General features: G+C 32.6%; 3 protein-coding genes and 1 long non-coding RNA gene across 4 annotated transcripts; 1 reads left to right on the top strand and 3 right to left on the bottom strand.

Annotated features, from left to right (window-relative positions):
* The first annotated feature begins 4,858 nt into the window (after positions 1-4,858).
* LOC107959593 (uncharacterized) lies at positions 4,859-7,533 on the top strand. The gene is made up of 3 exons (XR_001700842.2): positions 4,859-5,028; positions 5,272-6,464; positions 6,863-7,533. It is a non-coding gene; the product is annotated as an uncharacterized lncRNA (long non-coding RNA).
* Positions 7,534-7,827: 294 nt separating this feature from the next.
* On the bottom strand, positions 7,828-11,911 carry LOC107959592 (G-type lectin S-receptor-like serine/threonine-protein kinase LECRK3). The gene has a single exon (XM_016895676.2). The coding sequence runs from the start codon at positions 10,315-10,317 to the stop codon at positions 7,951-7,953; it is 2,367 nt and encodes a 788-aa protein (XP_016751165.2). The 5' UTR covers positions 10,318-11,911; the 3' UTR covers positions 7,828-7,950.
* A 1,560-nt stretch (positions 11,912-13,471) lies between these two features.
* On the bottom strand, positions 13,472-16,068 carry LOC107959594 (G-type lectin S-receptor-like serine/threonine-protein kinase LECRK3). Its single transcript, XM_016895677.2, has one exon. The coding sequence runs from the start codon at positions 16,032-16,034 to the stop codon at positions 13,668-13,670; it is 2,367 nt and encodes a 788-aa protein (XP_016751166.2). The 5' UTR covers positions 16,035-16,068; the 3' UTR covers positions 13,472-13,667.
* A 4,044-nt stretch (positions 16,069-20,112) lies between these two features.
* LOC107960916 (uncharacterized) lies at positions 20,113-21,219 on the bottom strand. The gene has a single exon (XM_016897170.2). It carries the CDS (start codon positions 21,217-21,219, stop codon positions 20,113-20,115), a length of 1,107 nt encoding a protein of 368 aa, XP_016752659.2.
* Positions 21,220-24,964: the final 3,745 nt, after the last annotated feature.

Below are 24,964 nucleotides of genomic sequence, written 5' to 3'. Positions count from 1 at the left end.
TTGCATATTTCATTATAGACAATGATAATTACATTTACGAGTTATTATTAAAATAAAATAATAATTTAATTTATGAGTATTATTTTTATTAATCTTTCGAAAATATTTACTTAATTAAGTTTGGGTTTATTTATTTTGATTATTTCTAGTTTAGGTTGGATGAGCTCATAGTAAAATTAGATTAATCAAGTTAAATTTTCAAGTTGATTTGTACTATTAATATATCAACCATATGCTAATGGTAAATCAATTGTAATTGGAAGGGATAATAAATTAAAAAAATGTTTATAATTTAATTTGATAGGACAATTTTTTTTTTCTTTTGAAAATGGGTGGGATAAAATTTTTTTTTAGGTATAGTTATGGACTCGTGTTGGTGTGATTAGAGGTGTTTAAATTTCGGTTAAAACTGAATTAATAAATTAAACTGATCTAATTCATTAATCGATCGGTTAGTAGTTCTAGTTCGGTTGGAGATCGATTAAAAGTTTTTTGAAATTTTGATTAACGGTTAATTCGATTAGCAATCAGGTAATTAACTGAATTAACCAAACTTAATAAATAATATTATATATTATATGTATTAGGCTATTACTAATTCAGTTAATTTGATTAAATGAACATTATCAATTTTTTATATGTTTTATACATATTTTAATAAAAAACAAAATACATAAATTTCGGTTAATAACTAAAATATTTTGATTCGATTACTTTTTTTTTTGAAAAAATTCTAATTCGATTAAAGAACTAAAAATTTTAATTAATTCAATTAATACTAATTTAGTTTGATTAATAACTATATTCGATTTTCGATCACCCACGTTTCTCAAAAAAGTTGATTTGGTATCATTCGAGGTTATACTGTGTTGCTTTTGTGAAACTTAATTGTCAAAACTATTTTTTTGGATTTAAAAATGGGGATCGACTTTTTGAAAACAAAACGTGGAGTCGCCACCAATCTAATTTTTGTTTAAGTGTGATCGGATCACCTAATAAAATATTTTAATCCGTTTAAATCAATTTTGGCCTACGTGAATTTGAGAAAACGGGTTCGGAAGCCGGTTACGTATGAGGAAGGATTAGCACCCTCACTACGCCCAAAATTGGTACCAAATTGATTAAATATTGTCCTTATGTCTGAGATTTGAAGCTATTTTGAAACATGATTCCTTTGAAAACATTTGAATAGCTCAAGTTGGTCGTCAAAAGTCTCTTGTTTCGAAGGAATGAAGCATCACATCCAACACGATAGGACATACTCCTTTATTCCCACAAGAACACGATAAATTTTGAATTCCAAAAGTTTATACGTTGAAAATTACAAAAGGGTGTCCAATTATTTGGTTCAACGAAAAAACTGAAACCCAGCACGGTAGGGCACGATTCCTCGATCTTCCAAACACTGAACATTGTCTTGCTTAGGAATTTATAAAACACGAGTGAAATATTAAAGGAACATTCAATTATTTGGAATGAAAGGAAATCGAAACCCAGCACGATAGGGCACGATTCCCCGAATTTCTAAGTATCAAATATTGCCTTCGTTTTAAGGGATTTTCAAACGAATAATTGTAAAACCGGCTTAAAACACATTAATTTTGACTTGAATTGAAATAGAATCATGAATTTTGGATCAATAAGTTGAAAATTACAATGCGATAATTACGAATGAAAGGCGAATAAACATGGAACAATATACATGGATAAGATACTATGCAAATGGGTGATAATAATATGAAAATACGAACGAACGAATTATAATATACACAATGACAATAACCACATAACATATGTTACTTAATTATCAACGTTAATAATCAAAAGAATGAAATAAACAACATGAAACCCTTTAAAATAAATAATGAGACAATTTCAAATAAATAATACATAAAAACAAGTTTGAAAGAAGATGTCATAAAAAGCGATTTTAAGTGAGTAGTATAGAACAATTTAAAATAATCAATATACAAAACAATTTAAAGTAAAATAAGCGAATTAAAATAAACATATAACAATCTAAAATAACATATGGTCTAAAATAAATAATAATAAAAAATATGTATAAAGAGTTTAAGGTACACGATATATATCAAAATTTGAAAATAAATAATCTATATAAAAAAATAAGCAATTCAAAAACGATATATAAAAGGGCTAAAATAAATAAATGAAACAAGGTAAAGTAATATATAAAATAGTTCAAAGTAATATGTATTAAAACAGTTTAAAATGAATACTATAAAACTTAAAATGAATAATACATAAAATAGTAAAAAAAAAAATTCAAAATAGCTAGTATGTAAAATAGGTTTTATAACAAATGATATATATAATAATATCTAAGTTAAATAACATATAAAGGTTATTAATCAATATATGGAAATATAAAATAGATAAAATAAGTGAGTTTAATGTACAATTAGTAAAAACAAATTTAAATACATAGTTCGTAAGACAATTTAAAAAAAACAATATATATGTATATAAAAAAAATTGTAATAAAATATGTAAATAAATAATAACGATAGTAATAAAATATAAGAATACATGAAAAGAAAATAAATGAACTTTAATTATTAGAAAAGGTTGAAAAAAAAGGAAAAAATAATAATAATAATAATAATAAGCAAAAAAAATAGACTAATAAATAAAATAATAATAATAATAGTAATAATGAGGATAATAATAATAATAATAATAATAATAATAAGTAATAATAATACGTTAAGTTATAATAGTAAAATAATAATAATAGTGATAATAATAATAATACGATAAAAATGTAAATATTAAGAAAAATAATAACATATGTCGAAACCATTTTTAAAAGTTTGAAAAAAACGGGGATCGACTTTAAAAATGAATTATGGAGTCGCCACCGATCTTTTTGAGATGTAATCGGATCACCTTGAGATTGATAATTTAATAAAACATTTGATTTATTAAAACAATAATTTTAGGTCTACGAAAATTGAGAGAATGAGTTTGGGAGTCAATTATGCACAAGGAAGGGTTAGCACTCTCGTAACGCCCAAAATTGGTACCAATTGATTATTTAACGTCCTATCGTTGAAAACTTAAAGAAAAAATTGCCAAAATACGATTCCTTTAAAAATGTGTGATCAACTCGAATTGGATTTTAAGATTCACTCGTTCCAAAGAAATAAAATACCACATCCAGCACGTTAGGACACGATATTTTAAGCCTCCAAAAACTGAGATCATCTCATGACTTCCAAAACGCAACGAAAAGGGTATTCAATTATTTGGTCCAACGAAAAAACGAAACCCAGCATGTTATGGCACGATTTCTCGAATTTCCAAACATAGCACATTGCCCTATTTTAAAATTTAGAAAACATGAATGAAATTTTAAAAGAAATATTTGACTATTTTGGGCAAGTAGAAAATCAAAACCCAGCACGTTAGGGCAAGATTTTCCAAATTTCCAAACGCCAAACATTGCATTTGTTTTAGAAGTTTTTAAAAATTGATAGATTATAAGACCGACTCAAAATGCTTTTTATTTGGTTTATTTGGAATAAAAATGAGACAACCAATATCGATTAAAATGCTGAAATTTGAACCACAATGCCATAATATACGAAAAACAAAGTCAATATACATGGATCAAATATTATACAAATGAATAGTCATAATGTGGAATTTTGAAAGGAACAAATTTAGACGCATACAACGGTCAACATATCATATATTATACATATACCAATACTAACATCTAATGAATTAAAAGCGAACTTAAAGACATATCAAGTAAATTAACACAAATAATATATAACAAATTTTCTAAAACAAATAAACAAATGAATGATACAAAGGAAATGCAATTTAGGATTATCAATATGGAAACAATATACATAAAACTTGGAACAAGTAATCTACATGAAAGTTTAAAATAGACCAGGAAAATAAAGATAATAATATATATAAAAGAAATGTATAAATGAAATTTCTAAATGAATAATGTATGTAAAAAAAAGTAAATGATATACAAAATAATACATATCTATCTAAATACATAATATACATGAAAAAAAAACTTAATATAAATAATATATATAAAAGTATAAATAATAAAAGCATTTGAAAAAATAAAAAACAATAAAATAGGGTTTTTATAGGAAGTGAACTATATAAATAGATTCTTATAGAGAATATACATATAAAATAACTTAATGACAATAATATATACATAAATAAATTCAAAAGAAGATATATATACATATAAATACATTTAAAAGAACAGTATTTACATAAAACAGTATGAATTAACGATATATATTTAGAATTTAAAAGAAAATGTAAATGTATGTACAATAGCATTAAAATATCTTTAGAACACATAAGAATATAAAAAAAAATACTTTAAAATAAATAAATTGTGAAATAAAACAATTAGGAGAGAAAAACAAAAATAAAAAGTATAAAATGGCAAACTGGAAGAGTGCAAAATTAATAAAATAATTCAAAATAATATATATTAAAATAATATATATAATAAAATAAAATAAAATATGAACTAAAACTTAATTGAAATAAGAGCAAACCTAAAGAGACAATTAATAAATAAAAAACATGGAAAGTGAGATAAGGACTAAAGCACAATGCGCGGGGACCGAAAGCGCAAATGGTCCAAATCCCAAAACGTTGTGCCCAGGCGCGAGCTAAATTGAAATGGCGCGCAAGTTTCAGGGACAATTTTAAAAAATATAAACAGGTTTTAATTACAAGTCAGTGCAAAAGGGGAGGACTCAATACGCAAATCCCCCACTTTGAGCCAAAATGTGTGGTTCCAGCACCAAACGGTGCTATTTTATTCCAATTACTTAACCCATTTTTTTAACCATTTTATTCTTTGTTTAAAAAACAACCCTAAATTTTGAGAACCCCCCCTTTTGCTCTCCCCTCTGCTCCTCGCTGTATGCCAAGCCTTCGACTTCTCCGAAAACCGCTTGCGACCAATGAAGCAGGGCCCTCCAGTGGTGCGTGTGCGACGCAACTCCGGTGAGCTTCTCCCACTTACTCTTATATTTCGTATTTAAAATGCGAATTTGAATGAAAAAAAATAAAAATGGGAAAAAAAAAACAGTGATAAACCTTTGAAATGTATTCTACTACTTTTATTGATTTTTGTATATTTGCGAGAATGATTTCTTCAATCTGTGTTCAATTTCTCTGGAAAAAAAACTCCAAAACATTACATATTCGTGGTTTTATATAGCCATTTACAACTGTTTTTGTGCACAGCAAACGTGGCTTGGACATGGTGCGTGGGTGCGTGGTGTGAGGTGGTGGAGAACGTCGGTAGTGGCGGTTGAATGTGGGCACATGATGACTGAAGGGAGGCAGCAAATCTAGGGTTTCCCTCTTTGCTGAAAAAAAAATGTGGGTCATTGGGCTCGTAATAAGGCCTTTTAATTTTAGTGATTTGGGTCTATATCTTGGACCGGGTAAAATTTAGGCCCTACAATATAAAAATAAAATCTAAAGTTTTAAAATTATAAAAAGGATGTAACTAAATAAATGGTAAAATAAAGTAAACTAAAACAAAGTAAAATGTAAAGTACATAATAATAAAATAAGTAAACAAATCATGTGAAAATTTAAAAATGATAAAGCAACAATAATAAAAAAATAACGTATACATAAAAATAGTAAATAAGTAAATAAACACATACTAAGATATATGTGTAATAATGACGATAGAAAAAAAATGTCTAAATATAAGTAATATAAATTTTAACATGAAATATGAGACAATAAGAAATATATATATATAATAAAGAATAATACAAAAGAATAACAAAATAAAATAAAAAACTGAAATTATATAGAAGGCTGAATCTGAAGTAAAATGGAATTTCAAATCTAAACTATAATAAAATAAGGGTTGATTCGAAAGTGAAATGAAATTAAAGGGAATAAGTCGTAAAAAATGAAAATAGGGGAGGGCTTAAACTGAACGCGCGAACAAAGAACGAGAATCAAATGAGAAATTATTCCCCAGATTCTTAAACGCACCGTTCCAAAGGGGATTAAAATAAAATGGAACTAAAATCACATGGCTAAATTTAAAAGAGAAAAATAAAAATGGGATCAGATTGAATAGCCTTTAGAAATCGGAGGGACCGAAATTGAAAATTTCCCCTCCATGCGAAAACACGCGGATCCTGAGGGATATTCGGGTCGGATTTCAGGTCATGGCCTAAACGGCGTCGTTTTGGCCTATGCATACTCACACCAAAACGCGCCGTTTTGTACACTTATAAAAGCAAAAAAATTTACAAACAATTTCATTTTTCAACCTTCAAAACAAAAAAGGTTTAAAAACTCTCTCAACCCCTTTTATGTCCGGCCCAACTCCGGCCGTGGTCCAATCATCGGACCGACGTCGTCCACCGCGCCGGCCACCATACACGGTGGCCGAAAATCGAAAGAAGGTAAAATTTTATTTTTTTAAAATGTTTATATATAAATATATACATATATACTGTTTTTAAAAGAAAAAAATAAAGAAATCATAGATGTATGTATGTGTATGAGTAGATTCGAAAAGAAAAAAAAGAAAAAAAATAAAAAAGAAAGAAAAAAGGAAAATGGAAATAACATTAACCTCAACTTGGTTTTTTTTTTTAATCTACTTTGTGGATTTGCTATTCTTATTTTTTTTAATCTCTTTTTTGTATTTGATAATCTCCCCCTCGCAATTACATTTTTTTCTGGCTATATATAGCCGAATACATGTTATCATTTCATTACTGTCTGCTTTCTCTTTTTTGGTTACTGTTTCCTTATCATTCCTCTGCTTGTTGCTTTCTTTTCTTGGTCATGTTTGCAGGTTGGGGAAGAAGTCAACGAGGTAGGTGGCCATTTTGGTGTTAGCGGGCTAGGGGAGCCGACCCTCGAGTGAAGAACGTGCTGACGAGGCACGTGGGCGATAGCAGGGAGGCACGACGCTAAAGGGTGGCTAAGGTTTCCTTTGCTGAAACTAGTTTAGGTAGTGGGCTTATCGGGCTTAGGGTTATTTTAATTTTGGGCCTATTGGGTTGTAATTTTGGCTGGGTTTAATTGTGTTTAATGTTTGAGTTGATGTAATGGGCTTATTTATGGTTTAGTGGGCCGGGTAAAATTTGGACTGTACAGCTGTCCCTCTTTGCTTGTTATCGTTATCGTGCAACGAGAATAGAGCAAAGACTTTTAAAAAAAAGACCAAATTTGCCCGATCTTGTTGAGTCTTGGCTTCTTCAGTTTAAATGCCAATTAAGACTCAAGTCTTGGTCAACTCGTCGTACCTATGGAAGTTAAGATATCTGAGATTTTCTTTTTGAGAAAATATGAGTGGTTTAGTTTTGGCCACATTATCAGTTTCTCTTTCTTCTCATGCTTAAATTTTGTCAATATTTTGGAACCATTTGTGTTTGTTTAAGGTTAAATTTTGCTCTTAGTCCCTGTACTTTATGAAAGTTGTAAACTTAGTTCTTGTATTTTAATTTGATTAATTTTAGTCCTTATACTTTTCAAATTTTAGAATTTTAATCCTAACCCAAGTACTATCTGTTAAATTCTTTTATTAAACTCAATTACTAGTTCTATACTTTGCATACTATTGCAGAGCTTATCCATATTATCTAATTAGATCATTCCAAGTTTTTATATTTTTTGAAATTTAAAATTTTAATCTTGATGCAAATAATAGTTGTTAACCAGTTAATTTGATTTATAGTGAGTATTATGTGAAAATATCAAGCTAACACAATATTACACATATTACAATAAGTAGCAATAAGGACTAAATCCTCGGGGTTAATTAATATTACAAGCTTGATTTATTGGAGATGATATTGCACAAGAAATCATCAATTTCAGCAAATACAAAATAAAGAGGAAAATGTGAACCAAATATAATATCTAAAATACATGACACAACTAAATAGAACTGAAAAATGAAGTTGGGCAGGGAGGTATGGGGATCTCAACTGTCCCTTCCAACATCAACAGTACCTTCTTCATGGAAGGGCGCAGTGTTGGTTCATCCAGGATGCACCACAGTCCTACAATCACCATCCTTTCAAGTTGTTTTATATCCACCTCCTCATCTTCTCCTACTATCTTCCCTACCTCACCGGCTTGGTAACGATCGTAGACCCATTCTTCAAGGACAGCTTCTTCGTCCTTGAGGCTCCAATTTACACTTCGTCGACAACATATGATCTCCAATAATACGATCCCGAAGCTGTAAACATCTGCTTTTACTGTCACCGGTAGTTTCCTGTGCCACTCTGGTGCAACGTACCCCCTTGTTCCTCTGATCCCAGTGAAGGTCTTGGTTTGGTCTGGCTTTAGCAACTTGGCCAATCCGAAATCGGATATTTTCGCTTCCCCGTTTTCGTCCATTAGTATGTTCTGAGACTTGATGTCACAATGGATTATTTGAGTCTCGCATTCTTCATGAAGATACAGGAGACCTCGAGCTACGTCGCGAGCGATTTCCACCCTATCGATCCAACAAGGTCGTCTTTCGGGTGTAAAGAGTACATCGGAAAGTGATCCATTGATCATATACTCGTATATCAACAGCCTATTAGCTCCATCATGGCAGTATCCTAGTAGTCGAACTAAGTTTCGATGATGAGTTCTCCCAATGATTCGCATCTCGTTTTGAAACTCTCGTTCGCCTTGGTTTGATATGTTGTCCAATCTCTTCACTGCCACAACTTTTGTTAAACCATTCAACATTACCGTCCCTTTGAAAACGGTCCCAAATGATCCTTTCCCGATTTCTTCCTGGAAATTATCAGTCATCGCCACGATTTCTGCAAAACTAAACGAAATAGGAGCAACGATCTCGCACAATCTTATGTTGCTGTCTGTAGAAAACCTTTTGTATCTGAAAACACGACTGCAAAGAATCAAAGCCCCAGAAATAACTAACACCATGATTGCAAAACCAATCAGCGAAAGCCCTATAATTAAAATATCCGTATGAACTTTCCCATTCCCATCTTTAGGTTCATCAGCATGTTTTCTTGGTTCATTAATGGATGAATATATACCTACCTTGATCAAAGCGATGTTTGAATTGCTAAGATCCCTTCTCCCATATCTCAAAGGAAGCCTTTGCTTCGTGCATTTTCCATCATTAAACATGGCAGCCTCACAGTTGCAATCCTCATAACATGCTGTGTCACATTCTTCTCTGGTTGTTGAAGTCACCTCAGAATATCCATTATCTTCCCATACAGTGTTTTCAGCTGCCTGAATGGTATACTGGATTGTCCCATCATCGCTTTTACAGCTGTCGCTGGAGAAATTCCTCTCACAGCCAGCAGTGAAATTTCCTTCTATAACTGGAGCAAATCCTGGAAGACATATACAATTAGCTTCTCTATCTACATCAACGCAATAACTATTAAGCCCACATAGACCCTTGGGTGCACACTTGTCTGACGTAGATGACCATATAACTGATCGATTGCCGTTCCGGTCGAGTCTGTAAGAATAGAGTCGAAAGATGCCATCGGAATCAATTTTCATCAGATAAATTGTTCTATTTGTATCATCGTACCCTCCTGTGTTTAGATCCTTTATGTTGAAGCCTGTTGAATTGAGCATGTACAGATGACCATCATTGTCGAGATTCAGGCTCACGTTATCTCCCTTACCATCTGTAAAGGATGACCAATAAGAATAAGGTGCTGTGTCAGGAGTGTCCACAGGGTACTGTACCAAGTTTCCATCATGCTGCATCTTAAGACGAAATATACCAGTTGGCTGGTCAGTTTCCGAGACACTAGAGAACAGCTCCATCCCTGCTGAGAGATGCTGTCCTTGTAGAATGCTAGTGGTTGGATATTGGAAGCTCTGCCATATGATGTCCTCGTCAGAGTTGAATACTACGAAATTGCCAGTATCAAGCATCGAAGCTGCAGCAATTTTCTGAGAAGCATCGGTGACGATGTATACGTCTCGTCTTGGCGGTGACTGAAGAATGAGCCTTCCATCGGTTGTAAGAACCAAGCTAGCAGTCCTTGGAACAGGAGGAGCATCTCGGTTGGCTGTCCAAACCACTGTCCTTTGAGGAACTCCAGCAAGGAAAACCCCAACACCATAGCCATTACCTTGGGGATAAAACCCAAAGCCATAGAGACCAGAAGGGGATAGCCATGCGGATTTGCCGGTGGTCGTGGGTGTCAAAGATGAGCCCAAACGTATAGTGGAGTTCCTTGGTTGAGCTACTGCATGCAAATGAAAGGAAAAGAAGCACACAAGGAAAAGAAATGAAATGGCGACCATGGCTGAGGCCTAAATGGTATAATATCTCTATAGATTACAGAGCATATCGTTTTATATATATGGTTTAATGAGTTTTGAGAGTTAATACATTGAATGAATTTTCCATCTTACTTTTTTGATAAGATAGTTATCACTATGCAGTTTCGTCCTAGAGAAGTAGGTCATGACTCATACGCGTAGATTTCCAAAGGGGACCAATCATCGATTGGCTAATTCAGTCCACTCATGAGCTGATATTTTTAATTTGAGAGGAAAATTTATATTTAACTAGCAATGGTCTCTGCACAATTACTTCAGTCCAATTGCAAATTTTCAATTTCAACCTTCAACAGATTTTAATGTCTTATCGATGAAGCAGTCAAACACGGAAGATGGTCTCCATTATTTCTTTCAAGAAGGGTTCCTGCTCTAACTCATTTATTTTTTTGCAGATGATCTTCTCTTCTTTTATGAAAATTCTCAGTTTATTTTTCCAATTTTCTAGTCAAAAGGTGAATAAAAAGAAATCTCAGATATTTTTTTTCCTAATACACTTGCTTATTAGCATATATGATTTGCAATGATGTTGGTAACTTGGTATGGTGCTAATTGAGGAGTTGGATATTTATCTTGGTATGCTTTGTTCAGTAAAATAGTTACAACGAGTTCATTTGATTTTATAGTGAGTAATGTTCGGAATAAGTTGAATGGTTGGAAAGCTAGGAAGCTCCCTTTAGCAGTCAGAATAACTTTGGCAAAATCAGTTCTGCTTGCTATCCCCAATTATTTATGAGCACAGTTCGTATTCTGGTTTCTATTTGCAGTGAAATTGAAAAGATTGTTCGTAATATCATTTGGGGCTCAACTTTGGAGTGAAGGAGACCGGCTCTTGTCTCATGGACTGACTGTTGCAGACCGCTTGAATTCGGAGGGTCGAGAATCCGAAGCTTGATTGTTCAGAACAAGATTTTCATGTTGAAATTGGGGTTCCAGATTTTAACCAACACTGACTCTCTGTGGGTGAAATTAGTTGGGAGCAAGTATAAACTTCATGGGGTGTTGCTGATTGCCATTTCTAGAAGCAATTGCTCTTACATATGGAGATCTTTGACAAAAGTGTGGTCGGATGTGATCAAAAATGTGTTTTGGTCATTAGGTGATGGCCATTTGACAAATTTCTGGAATGATGTTTGGGTTTGTTAAGTTAGACAGTGAAGGGGCTTATTTCAAGGAGTTGGGCAACTTGATGATACTCTACGTGTGTGTGATGTGGTGACGGTAGTGGCAACTGGGATTGGTCTCGTTTATGCAGCTTTCTTCCTGATAATATTGGTACTTGTATTATCGCACTGGTGCATCTATCTGCTGATGTGGGTCAGGATAGATTAGCTTGGAAATGGATGAATAAACATATGTTTTTAAACTTCGACTTGTTGAAAAAATAGCCGATGACCCACATTTCTCAAAAAATTTTGATTCGGCATTATTCAAGGTTATAACATGTTGTTCTGGAAATTTAATATCAACTTTCAGATTGAATTGGATCTAACTGAATCTAGATTTTTAAATAGATGTCATTTCATATTTGTTTGAAAATCTTATAAACAAAGCTTAAACAATATTCAACTTTGTTCCCTTTTATTTTTATCTTATAAATAATAATTTATTTATTATACATTTAATTTTGTTCTTTAGTCCAACTAGAAATCTGTTGTGGAGCTGCCAACATAACTTTCCATTGACAGGATCTCTAAAACTTCATTCTTATATGTATATCCTCAATTGTGCTTACCCCGCAAGTAGTAGTTTTTGAATCAACTTGAACATGGCATCATTAATATTAAAAAAAAAGTTGAATATGTTTAAGTCTTTTTTTTTTCTGGATTTTTCTCTTAAATTGTTTTATTTATAAAATTATTAGTCAAATAAAAAATCATGTTAAAAAATAGAAAAAATGTATTCATTTATTTATAACTTGTATTTGTTTTTATAAAGTTTTATGTATTTTAATCAAAAAAAAATTTAAATATATATATTTAAAGTTTTTTTTTTCGAAATGTTATGAATCAAGATTAAATTGAAAGAATGTATAAAGTTAAGGGTTAAATTTGTTGAATTTTTAAAATAAAGATAAATTTGATAGAATATATAATTATTGGAGAGTTAGATTTATTATTATGCCAATAAAGAAAATAATTTTCATTCGTGAGGTGACAGATGAAGATTAAATTTTAATAATGATAGTAATTGAGTGAATATTTTTATAAAATATAGAAATGGTTTAAACACCAATTAATCCTTTAATATCCGTCAATGCAAGATTCAGGGCTTGGTCAACTCGTCGTACCTATGGAAGTTGACATAAGTGGGTTTTTCTTTCTGAGAAAATATAAGTGGTTTAGTTTTCGGTCACATTATCAGTTTCTCTTTCTTCTCATGCTCAACTTTTGTCAATGTTTTGGAACCACTTGTGTTTGTATAAGGTTAAATTTTAGTATTAGTTCCTCTACTTTGTGAAAGTTATTGATTTAGTTTTTATATTTTAATTTGATTAATTTTAGTCCTGTACTTTTTAAAATTTAAAATTTTAGTCTCAACCCAGATAATATTAGTTAAAATTCATTTGATTAAACTCAATTACTAGTTCTGTACTATGCATACTATTGCAGATTTTGTCTATATTATTCAATTGGATCATTTCAAGTTTCTATATTTTTTGAAGTTTAAAATTTTAATTTTGATGCAAATAATAATCGTTAATCCGTTAATTGGATTTGTAGTGAGTGTTATGTAAAAATATCAAGCTAACATGGCATTACACATATGATAATATGTTTGGCGCATTATATCTTGAAAATAGTAAAATTTAACTTAATGAATTAACAATAATCGTTTGTTGAGGATTGAAGTTTTATAATTTGAAAGGTATAGGGACTAAAATTGATCAAATAAAAGTATAGAGACTAAATACATAACTTTCTCAAAGTACAGGGACCAACATCAGAATTTAATCTTTGTTTAACGCCCCCGTGGAAACACAGTGCATATGGGAAACATTCTTCTGAAAAGTCCTTGCAAGTTGCAAACAAGGGAACTTAAAACGTGGGAACACATCCATCTTGTACTCCTTTGTTTTGCCTCTAATGGTAAAAAAACCTTATTGTTTAACAAGTTCGAAAGTTCATATAATCCGGCAATGAGTCGTTTTAATGTAACAATCAATAGCAGTAAGGACCAATTCCTTGGGGGTTAGGTAATATTACAAGCTTGATTTATGGAGATGATATTGCACAGGAAATCATCAATTTCAGCAAATACAAAATCAAGATGAAAATGTAAAGCAAATATAATATCTAAAATACATGACACAACTAAATAGAACTGAAAAATGAAGTCGGGCAGGGAGGTATGGGGATCTCAACTGTCCCTTCCAACATCAACAGTACCTTCTTCATGGAAGGGCGCAGTGTTGGTTCATCCAGGATGCACCACAGTCCTACAATCACCATCCTTTCAAGTTGTTTTATATCCACCTCCTCATCTTCCCCTACTATCTTCCCTACCTCACCGGCTTGGTAACAATCGTAGACCCATTCTTCAAGGACAGCTTCTTCGTCCTTGAGGCTCCAATTTACACTCCGTCGACAACATATGATCTCCAATAATACGATCCCGAAGCTGTAAACATCTGCTTTCACTGTCACCGGTAGTTTCCTGTGCCACTCTGGTGCAACGTAACCCCTTGTTCCTCTGATCCCAGTGAAGGTCTTGGTTTGGTCTGACTTTAGCAACTTGGCCAATCCGAAATCGGATATTTTTGCTTGCCCGTTTTCGTCCATTAGTATGTTCTGAGACTTGATGTCACAATGGATTATTTGCGTATCGCATTCTTCATGAAGATAGAGGAGACCTCGAGCTACGTCGCGAGCGATTTCCACCCTATCGATCCAACAAGGTCGTCTTTCGGGTGTAAAGAGTACATCGGAAAGTGATCCATTGATCATGTACTCGTATATCAACAGCCTATTAGCTCCATCATGGCAGTATCCTAGTAGTCGAACTAAGTTTCGATGATGAGTTCTCCCAATGATTCGCATCTCGTTTTGGAACTCTCGTTCGCCTTGGTTTGATATGTTGTCCAATCTCTTCACTGCCACAACTTTTGTTAAACCATTCAACATTACCGTCCCTTTGAAAACGGTCCCAAATGCTCCTTTCCCGATTTCTTCCTGGAAATTATCAGTCATCGCCTCGATTTCTGCAAAACTAAACGAAATAGGAGCAACGTTCTCGCACAATCTTATATTGCTGTCTGTAGAAAACCTTTTGTATCTGAAAACACGACTCCTAAGAATCAAAGCCCCAGAAATTACCAACACCATGATTGCAAAACCAATCAGCGAAAGCCCTATAATTAAAATATCCGTATGAACTTTCCCATTCCCATCTTTAGGTTCATCAGCATGTTTTCTTGGTTCATTAATGGATGAATATATACCTACCTTGATCAAAGCGATGTTTGAAACGCTAAGATCCCTTCTCCCATATCTCAAAGGAAGCCTTTGCTTCGTGCATTTTCCATCATTAAACATGGCAGCCTCACAGTTGCAATCCTCATAACATGCTGCCTCACATTCTTCTCTGGTTGTTGAAGTCACCTCAGAATATCCAGTATCTTCCCATACAGTGTTTTCAGCTGCCTGAATGGTATACTGGATTGTCCCATCATTGTTTTTACAGTTGTCGCTGGAGAAATTCCTCTCGCAGCCAGCAGTGAAGTTTCCTTCTATAACTGGAGCAAATCCTGGAAGACATCTACAATCAGCTTCTCTATCTACATTAACGCAATAGCCATTAAGCCCACATAAACCCAGGGGTTCACACTTGTCTGACGTAGATGACCATATAACTGATCGATTCCCGTTCCGATCGAGTCTGTAAGAATAGAGTCGAAAGATGCCATCGGAATCAATTTTCATCAGATAAATTGTTCTGTTTGTATCATCATACCCTCCTGTGGTTAGATCCTTTATGTTGAAGCCTGTTGAATTGAGCATGTACAAATGGCCATCATTGTCGAGATTCACGCTCACATTATCTCCACTACCAGATGTACGAGATGACCAATAAGCATAAGGTCCTGTGTCTGGAGTGTCCACCGGGTACTGCACCAGGTTACCATCATGCTGCATCTTAAGACGAAATATTCCAGTTGACTGGTCAGTTTCCGAGACATCAGAGAACAGCTCCATCCCAGCTGAGAGACGCTGTCCTTGTAGAATGCTAGTGGTTGGATATTGAAAGCTCTGCCATATGATGTCCCCGTCAGAATTGAATACAACGAAATTGCCAGTGTCAAGCATCGAAGCTGCAGCAATTTTCTGAGAAGCATCGGTGACGATGTATACGTCTCGTCTTGGTGGTGACTGAAGAATGAGCCTTCCATCGGTTGTAAGAACCAAGCTAGCAGTGCTTGGAGCAGGAGGATCATCTCGGTTGGCAGTCCAAACTACTGTCCTTTGAGGAACTCCGGCAAGGAAAACCCCAATACCATAGCCCTTACCTTGGAGATAAAACCCAAAGCCATAGAGACCAGAAGGGGATAGCCATGCGGATTTGCCGGTGGTCGTGGGTGTCAAAGATGAGCCCAAACGTATAGTGGAGTTCCTTGGTTGAGCTACTGCATGCAAATGAAAGGAAAAGGAACACACAAGGAAAAGAAATGAAATGGCGACCATGGCTGAGGCCTAAAAGGTACAATATCCCTATAGATTACAGAGCATCTCGTTATATATATATGGTTTAATGAGTTTTGAGAGTCAATACTTTGAATGAATTTTCCATCTTACTTTTCTGATAGGATAGTAATCAGTATGAAATTTCGTCGTAGACAAGTGGGTCATACGCGTTGATTCCAAAGGCGACCAATCATCGATTGGCTACTTAAGTCCACTCATAAATTTATATTTAACTAGCTAAGGTCTAGGCACAATTACTTCAGTTCAATTATAATTTAAAAAAAAAACTTAAACGATTATATGAAAAATTAAATAAATCCGTGTAAAGGTATCACTATGAGACAGTAAAATCCCTTGTACTAGAGATAGGGGTTTCTCAAACAACATCAAAATCGAGGACATCTATTTACGCACTTGATCATTCGATCGACAACTACATTTTGAACTTTCAGTATATGACGAATTCTAATATTCTAATCTTATTTGAACAAGTTAATAATTAATCGTAGTTTAACCAGACTATTATTGGCAACGCCACCCTCTAGTAAAGACTCTACTAAAAGCACATTATCTTATTTTGGTTCTAGTTGCTTATAACTTTTTTCCCATGCTTTTGCACAAACCTTCAAGTACGGCTCTTGCTTCAATTAGAAAAATCGTTTCCTTGCCCGCTATCATTGAAAATCCATACAACCATTTCATATTGACATTTCTAAATACCCCTCCAATCAAAGCATTATTATTAAAGCTCCATCCATGTTAAGTTTAATTTACCCTTACTCCAGTGATAATTTAATTACAAATTTTCATTTTCAACTCTCATAATATTTTTAATTCTTCACCCGTTACTTAATTTGTCATTTATTTCTTAATTAATGTCTACAATTGTAACTTTATTTAAATTTTTATTATATTTTAAATTTTACTCAAACAACTTCTTATCATTTTATTTGTATAAAAATAACCCTTAATAATGCATTATTTGATATATTCAAACTGATTTTTTAAGTGGAATGATAATTGTACCATAAATGTATAGAAAATGACTCAAGTAAAATTTTGAGTTTTTTAAGCAGGCAAGTTGTTTAGCTTTACCATTAAAAAATGGCTAAATCTCTTGGTCTTTCTTCTTCTTTTCACAACTTCTTTCACGCCTCCTGTCTTGACTATCGACCAAAGCTGTGCGATTTTAGCATTAACAGACGACTTTAAAAATGATGATCTATTACTCGGTCTTCAAAATTAAAATTTACGGTAAATCATTTAAATATGATGGAATTTATTTTTTAATCATTTAATTATAAAAATTTTTGAAATATCTTCCAACAAATTCGTTTGTTTTTTTTTTCTTTTTCATCAACTGTTATTAAGGTTTTTACACTCGATTGATATGAGTATTGTTGCCAATACATAAAGAAGCGGGTTCGAGTGCACTAAAGTACATTATCATTCTATTTATAAGTTAAGAATGAGCTATGGGTAATTCTAAATATTATATTAAAAAAAGATATAATCAGAACCTATAATGAGATTAATAAGAGAGTGGTGAATAAATTTAACCCTCAACTGATATTGTCTCAATTGAGTCATAATTTTAAAAAATTAGTCTTCAATATTTACATATTATCTCAATTTAATCTTAATTCTAAAAATTTAAAATTATATTAATACATAAATAATTTTTTAAAAATCTAAAACTATTAAAAATAAAAAAAATATAAATTTTTAAAAAAAAAAATTCAATGTAGTTAAAACTCAAAAATATTGAACCAGAAAAAATCATTATTGATTCTCATATCCACCAACTTCTCGTTCTCGAAGAAACTTGGCATATGAATCACCATCATTAGCTTTTTTCTTACCCAATTTTTTTTTTCTTTCTTTATCAGACTTTTCGTTTTAAACTCTATTTATTTGACTGAAAATGACTTTCGAATTTCTTTTTATATTTTATTGTATTTGTTTCATTGAAAATAATTTGGTCAACGAAAAATAATTTACAGGTATTATAACAAACTTATAATAGACACTGATAATAGCAATAAAACGACTACAAAGCAATAAGAAAAGAAAAAATAAAACACACAGATTTTAAGTAGAAACTGTTTCGGGAAAAACCGCAGGCAGAGCAAAAGAGGAGAAATTTACTAATGTTGAAAATTGAATGATACAAGAGGAATTTCGACTACATCTATTTAAAAGTTGAAAAACCCTATTCTAATTAATGTCAAATAGAATAAGTGTAGTTCTATACGAATTTTACTTGTGCGACATGATCCCCTTATTTTGCTAGTGTATTTATTTCTTCAACAAGTGACGAGATTCAGGTCACACAAACTCTAACAAGTTTTCTTATAAGATGACTTACCCTTTTAAAAAAGGTAAGTCATTTTCGAGAAAAAAACTCTTTTATAGGTGATTTTATTTTTATAATTGTATTATTATATTAATAGTAAATTTTTATTTTAAAAATATTTAAAATTGATAAAACATTATAATTTTCAATATTATTAAACATACATATTTAATTATCTATATCTAATCATGTAATAAATTATATTAAAATTTATAATTTTAATAAATTATTTAATATTTCAAATTTATTTAATAATAAATTTTTAAAATATTAATTTTAAATAATATTATATTATTAAAAATATTCAATATTAATATTTTAATAATATATATTTATTACAATTATAAATATATTAATAATAAAGAGAAAGGATTGTATGAAACAGTGATTCCACGTCATCCTTATCCCTTTCTAATAAAAGAATGATAAATCAGACTTTTCTTCCTAATTGGAAAGGGATACGGATGATGTGTCATACAGTCCATTCTCTTCAGAGAAAAAAGACTGAATCAAAGTTAGTTCGATAGGATAACCCAACCCAATAACCCAAAATCGATTAACTGAAAAAATCGATAGAATCACAGTTGGTTTGATTTGGTCAATTTTCCCAATTAAAGTCAGTCAGGTCAGTTTGTTAAGCATGGAATTTAATGTCTCTCAACAAAAAAAAATCACAAATTCAAAATTTGTAAATAAAAGAAATGTTACTTTTATTTAGGGGGTTTAATCCAACTTGACCACGAATTTAATCATGATTCAATATATGAGTACTTGATATCGAAAATCTTTTGTGAAATATCAGTTTTTTTAGAAAGGAAAATTCATTAATTAATTCAATGAATGAGACCATACAATTTGGGAGGGGGGATAACAAACACTCTTTGTATGCGTTGGAGGACTAGCTCCACCAACACAACAAAAGCTTCATCTTCAACATCAATAGAACATTACGGTACGTTGACAATTGACTCTGTCACAACTCAAGCACAACATATCAGGAGTGATTGCAAGCACTTAATACAATAAGGAAATCAACTCTGGATGGTCCAAAGCGGCGGGCAAGAATCGACAAAAGAACCGAACATCTATCAAACTAGAGAAGACGACGACAAAATCAACCCTAAAATCACTCGCAAAAGCAAGACTAAAAAGCGTACTACAAAAGTAGGCCAAAGTTTCTAAAAGTGAAGACTTATTAAATAATAGAAAAATAAATAAAAAAACATATAAAACTTAAAACAACACGAGTTCAAACTGACTCATGAAATCATTTATTATTCTAAAATACTCTCAAAACATAAACAGATTAAGAAGTTAACAAAGAGCTACCCACTTTCTAAAAGAAACTGTTGGTGGTGTTTCAACGATGATAGACACCTTCGTCTATCTATCACAACTTTTGAAGACAACAAAGATACCCACAAAATAAACCTGCAAACTATTTCAAAGAAAAATGCATGGAGTTATGAGAAAAAGAAGAATAAGAAAAAAGAGAGAGAGTTTATGGGTAAGAAAAAAAGGTGACGATAGCTAATCTAGAGCCTAATACCGCTGCTAGACAAAAACAAAAAAATAAGAGGCAAAACGACTTGGAAAAAAAATTTAGGTTTTTATCGCGAGAAAATCTCGGCAAAATTTAGTATTTGTCTTATTGGATAAATAGAAAATGTTAAACAATACAACAGTAAAAGATACATACATCTTTAAACTTTTAGAACTAATCTATATCTCGGGCTTTAGCTTAACAGGTTCAGAATCTGTTTGAATAAAATATGCCGACTTAATCCATCCACCAACCCTTATCCTGTTCAGCTTACGAGTCCTGAAATTATAAAAAGACACCGACCCGACATCCACCATAAACAGAGTGTCAGCACCGTAGAAGGAATGAATTCGAGAATGAGGCAGAGGAACCTTTTCGTGTAAGCTTTTCAAATTTATGGTGTGTTTTTTAATCCAAATCTTTTCATAGTTTAAAATCCAAACATCTAGCATCATAGTTTCTTGTCTAAGATGGATCAACCCGAGTTTCCCTTCGCGTGACACAGGGGCGATCTGATCACAATGATCGTTTCCACGAAGTGAGTCCGGCAGTGAAGTCATTGCCCATTCCTCTTTGTCTCCGTCGAAAGATAACATGGTGTACTTGGTGTACTTGTCTTGTTTGTCGTTGAACATAAGCCAATGGAGGCCGCCGCACGCAGAAACATCTTGATTGCACTCGAAATAGTCGTTGTGTGTTAATTTTAAATCGTCTGATTGTCTCCATTCCCAACTCTTGGAATCAAATATCTCGCAGTGCCATGATTTTTCATTGGAAAATACATTGAAATTATCTTCTTCGTTGGAATATTCCGAATCGAGGTCCAATTCGAGGTCTATAGTGTCGTCGCGGCTGTCGGAGAGTCGGACAATCTTGAACCATAAAGGGTTCGATCCGAGCACCAACATGCTTATCTTTGCCGTCCAAAATCGAGGATTTGGAGACGGAACAACTTCCCACTGTTGAGTCGTTGGTTTACAAATATAAAACGGATCATCTCTATGTTTTGCCGGAGTACATAAAACCAAACCTCCATTGACCGTTGCTACAATCCAAACAGGTTGGGGTAAAAAATTAAGTAAATCCTGAGTTGGTTTTGGATCGAGTCCTGACACCAAGTCCGAAGTCAATTGACCAAATAGTCTCGAAGATTGAACTAAATATCCCACCATTGTTGACGTCCTTTGAGAATGTAGCCGCATAAAATTAGATTCGTAAGTGAGATCCTTGCATTCTTTCGAAAGAACCCTACACTTTTTCATTGTTTTCAAATCATAAGACGCCATCAATCTATTGAGAAAAAGAAGAATATGCAGTTAATTACAGTGAAGATTATTAATTAGGGTGTTTATATATATATATATTAATTGGATGAATTTAATTCTGGTTGGAAAGTAACTTCTAGTTCGAATAACAGTAGGATTAGGTTTCTTATAAAGTTTTTCTTTAAAAAATTAAATTAGTTTTTTTAATTACAATAACAAGATAAAATTTAAATAATAAACCCGATTTGAGCCCAGATCACATTTGAAGCGGTGAACACTTTTGACCATCAGGCTATTACATAAAAATAAATTATATGATAAGAGCTAAAATAAATTATATGCATTTATTAACCAACTTTAATGAAGCTAAATCTTTCTAAATCAAGATTAATAATAGTTGATATGATTTCTTTTTTTATAAGTACATAAAAATAAAAACTTCTCTTTATTTACTGTAAATTATCTTTATGTGCATGATTCTTTTCTTTTGGATATTGCAAAATTAATTATTTAAATAGTAGACACGACACAATGTGAGAGCAAGCAATCAAAAGTCGGTTATCCCAAAGCAGAATTTGGAGTTACATACACTTTACTTCTGCAATTGGCCTTGCTATTCAAACAGTGTTGTTGGATTAGGAGAAGAATCCATGTTTGTTAATGTCAAGAAGCTGCTAGTCGACAAGGCTTCCATTTCCAGGAAGGTAATAACTCCTCTCTTTCTTTCTTCACGCACCCAGGTGGAAAGAGACAAAATCAGCTTTTTTACCCCAATCTTATAAAAAATATATATCTTAAATGGCATCCCAATCCGATTACTTACAGAAATGGTATGGATGCTATAGTGACCAGGGTTAGTGCATGACAAGGTGGCGGCACTACCCTAATTTTTTGCCATCATCATCAGCCAAACATTAGGCTGTTATGAACTTAAAAAATATATTTTTTTATTGGCAAATAGTAGGCATATGATGACACTGGTTTTTTTTAACAATATACGGGTAAAAATCGGATTAAAATACGGGTTGGGGTGGAGATGTGTCAGGCAGGACCCAATAGAGGATATGTGCCAAGCGGCACCTAGAGTGGAGCGCTGTTAAGTGACATCAAACCCTATTTAAATGATGTTTTCTTAAACGGTTTAGCATATAAGAAGAAAAGAGGAAAAACTTTTTGTAGAAGAAGAGAAAAACAAACAAGAATTTGTAAGGTTAGTAGATTACTAATTGTATTTTTTTTTACATGAGATTTTTTTTTCAAAAAATTTATTGAGAAATTTAATTATTTTTTATACAAATTTTGTATTAAAAATAGATAATCAATTTTTCATATGCGTTTATTTTAATGGAGTAATTTTAGCAACAGTTAGATATATATATTGAAATATCGCCAACAAACAACAATGAGATTTAATAGAAATGTGTCAGTTGATGATATGAAAGAAAGAATCAGTGCAAAAGTTGTTAGACATTGTAAGAGGAGGATCTCGAAATTATTTTTCAAATTCTCAGTTTCAACAAATTTCATTAAATTCACCGAGATGAAACTTGTAGACAATAAAAACGTGGAGACAATAGTCACACTTTAATGTCAGAATCATAGCGGCTTTATTAGACCGATTCAGTTGTTTGCTAAGTTAGTTGATGTGGAGCTAGTTAAAGATTTCACTTCATTAAGTGAAGAACATGGAGTTCAAGATCCGTGTACGGAGGTTCCGAGAGCATCTGTTGATAGGAAATCGAATGTACACAAGTTCGACATCGATTTTAATGCTCCATTTGCGTTTGAGAACCTTAAACTGAGTCTCCGTTTACAAATACATTCGATGGTGATTAAGACCGATTTAGATAGTGATGATGAATATGATAATAATGGTCCTTCTGATTCGAGGTTGAAGATTATAGTGATCCTAATCTAGACAAGGTCCCGGATTGTATTGACAACAAAAGACGTGAATGACGATCGAAATGTTAACGCATCTTCAGACGGGAACTTGAGTTGAGGCATTGTCATATGCAATAATCATGAGGCTTACATGTTGATCGTAGATCCCGATCCGGTGCATGCACACGAGTTTTCGGAGTACCCCGATATACTACATGCTCACTGATTGGTCGTAGATCCTGAATGTGAGGAGTTGTTCGTGGGCCAAAAATTTACAACCAAAGAAGATTGCCTATTTTGCATTAAGTAGTATAACATGTTGACTACAAAATCTTCGTGTCTAAATTGACATTTTACATTGGGGAGTATTGGAGGTCGATAGAAGGGTGCAATTGGCAGGTATGGACCGCATTTATCCTAAAGTCGCAAATGTGGGAGATTCAAAAATTTGTTGGGCCTCACACTTGCACTTCAAATCGTATGACACAAGATTACTAAAAACTTGATACCAAAATTATCTGTAATGCATCATGTCAATGGTAAAAGACATGTTGATCATTCATGTTTCGGTACTAATTGTCCAAATGCAAGAAAGATTAGTGTCATACTAAAAAGCATAGTTAACTAAATAAATGACCATGGAACAATTGTATGGAGATTGAGATGCGTCGTACAGTAAACTATAGGGATGGATAGTCGCTATGTATGAGTATGTGCTAGAAACTGTTAATGAGTTGCAAATACGATCTTATCACGATCCGGACAACCAACTACAATCGAGAAGAAGAAATTTTCACTGGATGTTCTAAGCGTTTGACCCATGCGTGCGAGCCTTTTCCTATTGCAAACCGCTTATGCAGGTTGATGGAACTTGGCTATATGGAAAATATACATAGGTTCTATTTATTGCGATTGCTCAAGACAAAACCAGAACTTATTCTCGATAGCGTTTGTAATTGTGGAGTCGGAGAACATGAAATCATAACAATTCTTCCTGATAAACTTAACGTTTGTTGTTAAAGACAATAATATTTGCATTATATTCAATAGATCAAAAGATTAATTGTCGCAATTAAGCGTTCTGATATTCTGTGGAGATCCATTTACTGCATCCGACGCATCTTCTTTAACTTCTATCAAGACTACAAGAATATAGACTGGCAGAAACAAGTAGTGAATACAAGTAAATTTTGATTTCAACATATTTTTTAAATATTCTTAATACTTCTACAAATTAATTCGAAAAAGTAATGTATTTTCGAAAAACATATATGGCGTATGAGCTAGAAAAACACAATTTTAAGAAAATATTCATCAGGCTTGAGTGGAATATGAATTAGAGACATACATGGCATCCGTAGGTGACCAGGAAAATATTCTGCACACACCATTTCAGAATAGCTAGTAATAATCGATATGAATGCCTGTATTAATCCTAACATATTTGACAATCGTCTCAATTGAGTGGAATATGAATTAAAAACAAAATTAAGTTAAAATTTGTGTTTTGAAATGTAATTTATGTTGAATGAATAATATTTAATTAAAACAAACTTGAAAATTTAAATTACAATTACAAACTACATACAATAAAGATAGTGTTACATGTGGTAAAATTGATGGTTCGATGGTGTCGTCCATGGGGTAAACTGTTGTGGTGCCTAGTGTTGGAATTGAAAGTGCTTGTGTCAGTTATTGTCATCCTTATGTAACATCGTTTGCAGCCTCCATCGGTGAAATTTAGGGTGTGCTAAACATACTCGAAAAATCATGTCTCAAAGGTTTGGTTAAGAAGGGTGGTAATGGACTGAAGGTATCAAACATCAACGGTGATCTTAGATTCAAATGATCAGAACTAGAATTGAGAATTTTCGACTGATAT

Source organism: Gossypium hirsutum, chromosome A05 (genome assembly GCF_007990345.1).
Source record: "Gossypium hirsutum isolate 1008001.06 chromosome A05, Gossypium_hirsutum_v2.1, whole genome shotgun sequence".
In the NCBI taxonomy this organism is placed as follows: Eukaryota; Viridiplantae; Streptophyta; class Magnoliopsida; order Malvales; family Malvaceae; genus Gossypium; species Gossypium hirsutum.
This window is presented reverse-complemented; position numbering and strand designations above follow the sequence as displayed.

Coding starts and splice junctions, on each gene's coding strand:
- LOC107959592 (XM_016895676.2), bottom strand. CDS start 10,317: ATGGTCGCCATTTCATTTCTTTTCCTTGTGTGCTTCTTTTCCTTTCAT.
- LOC107959594 (XM_016895677.2), bottom strand. CDS start 16,034: ATGGTCGCCATTTCATTTCTTTTCCTTGTGTGTTCCTTTTCCTTTCAT.
- LOC107960916 (XM_016897170.2), bottom strand. CDS start 21,219: ATGGCGTCTTATGATTTGAAAACAATGAAAAAGTGTAGGGTTCTTTCG.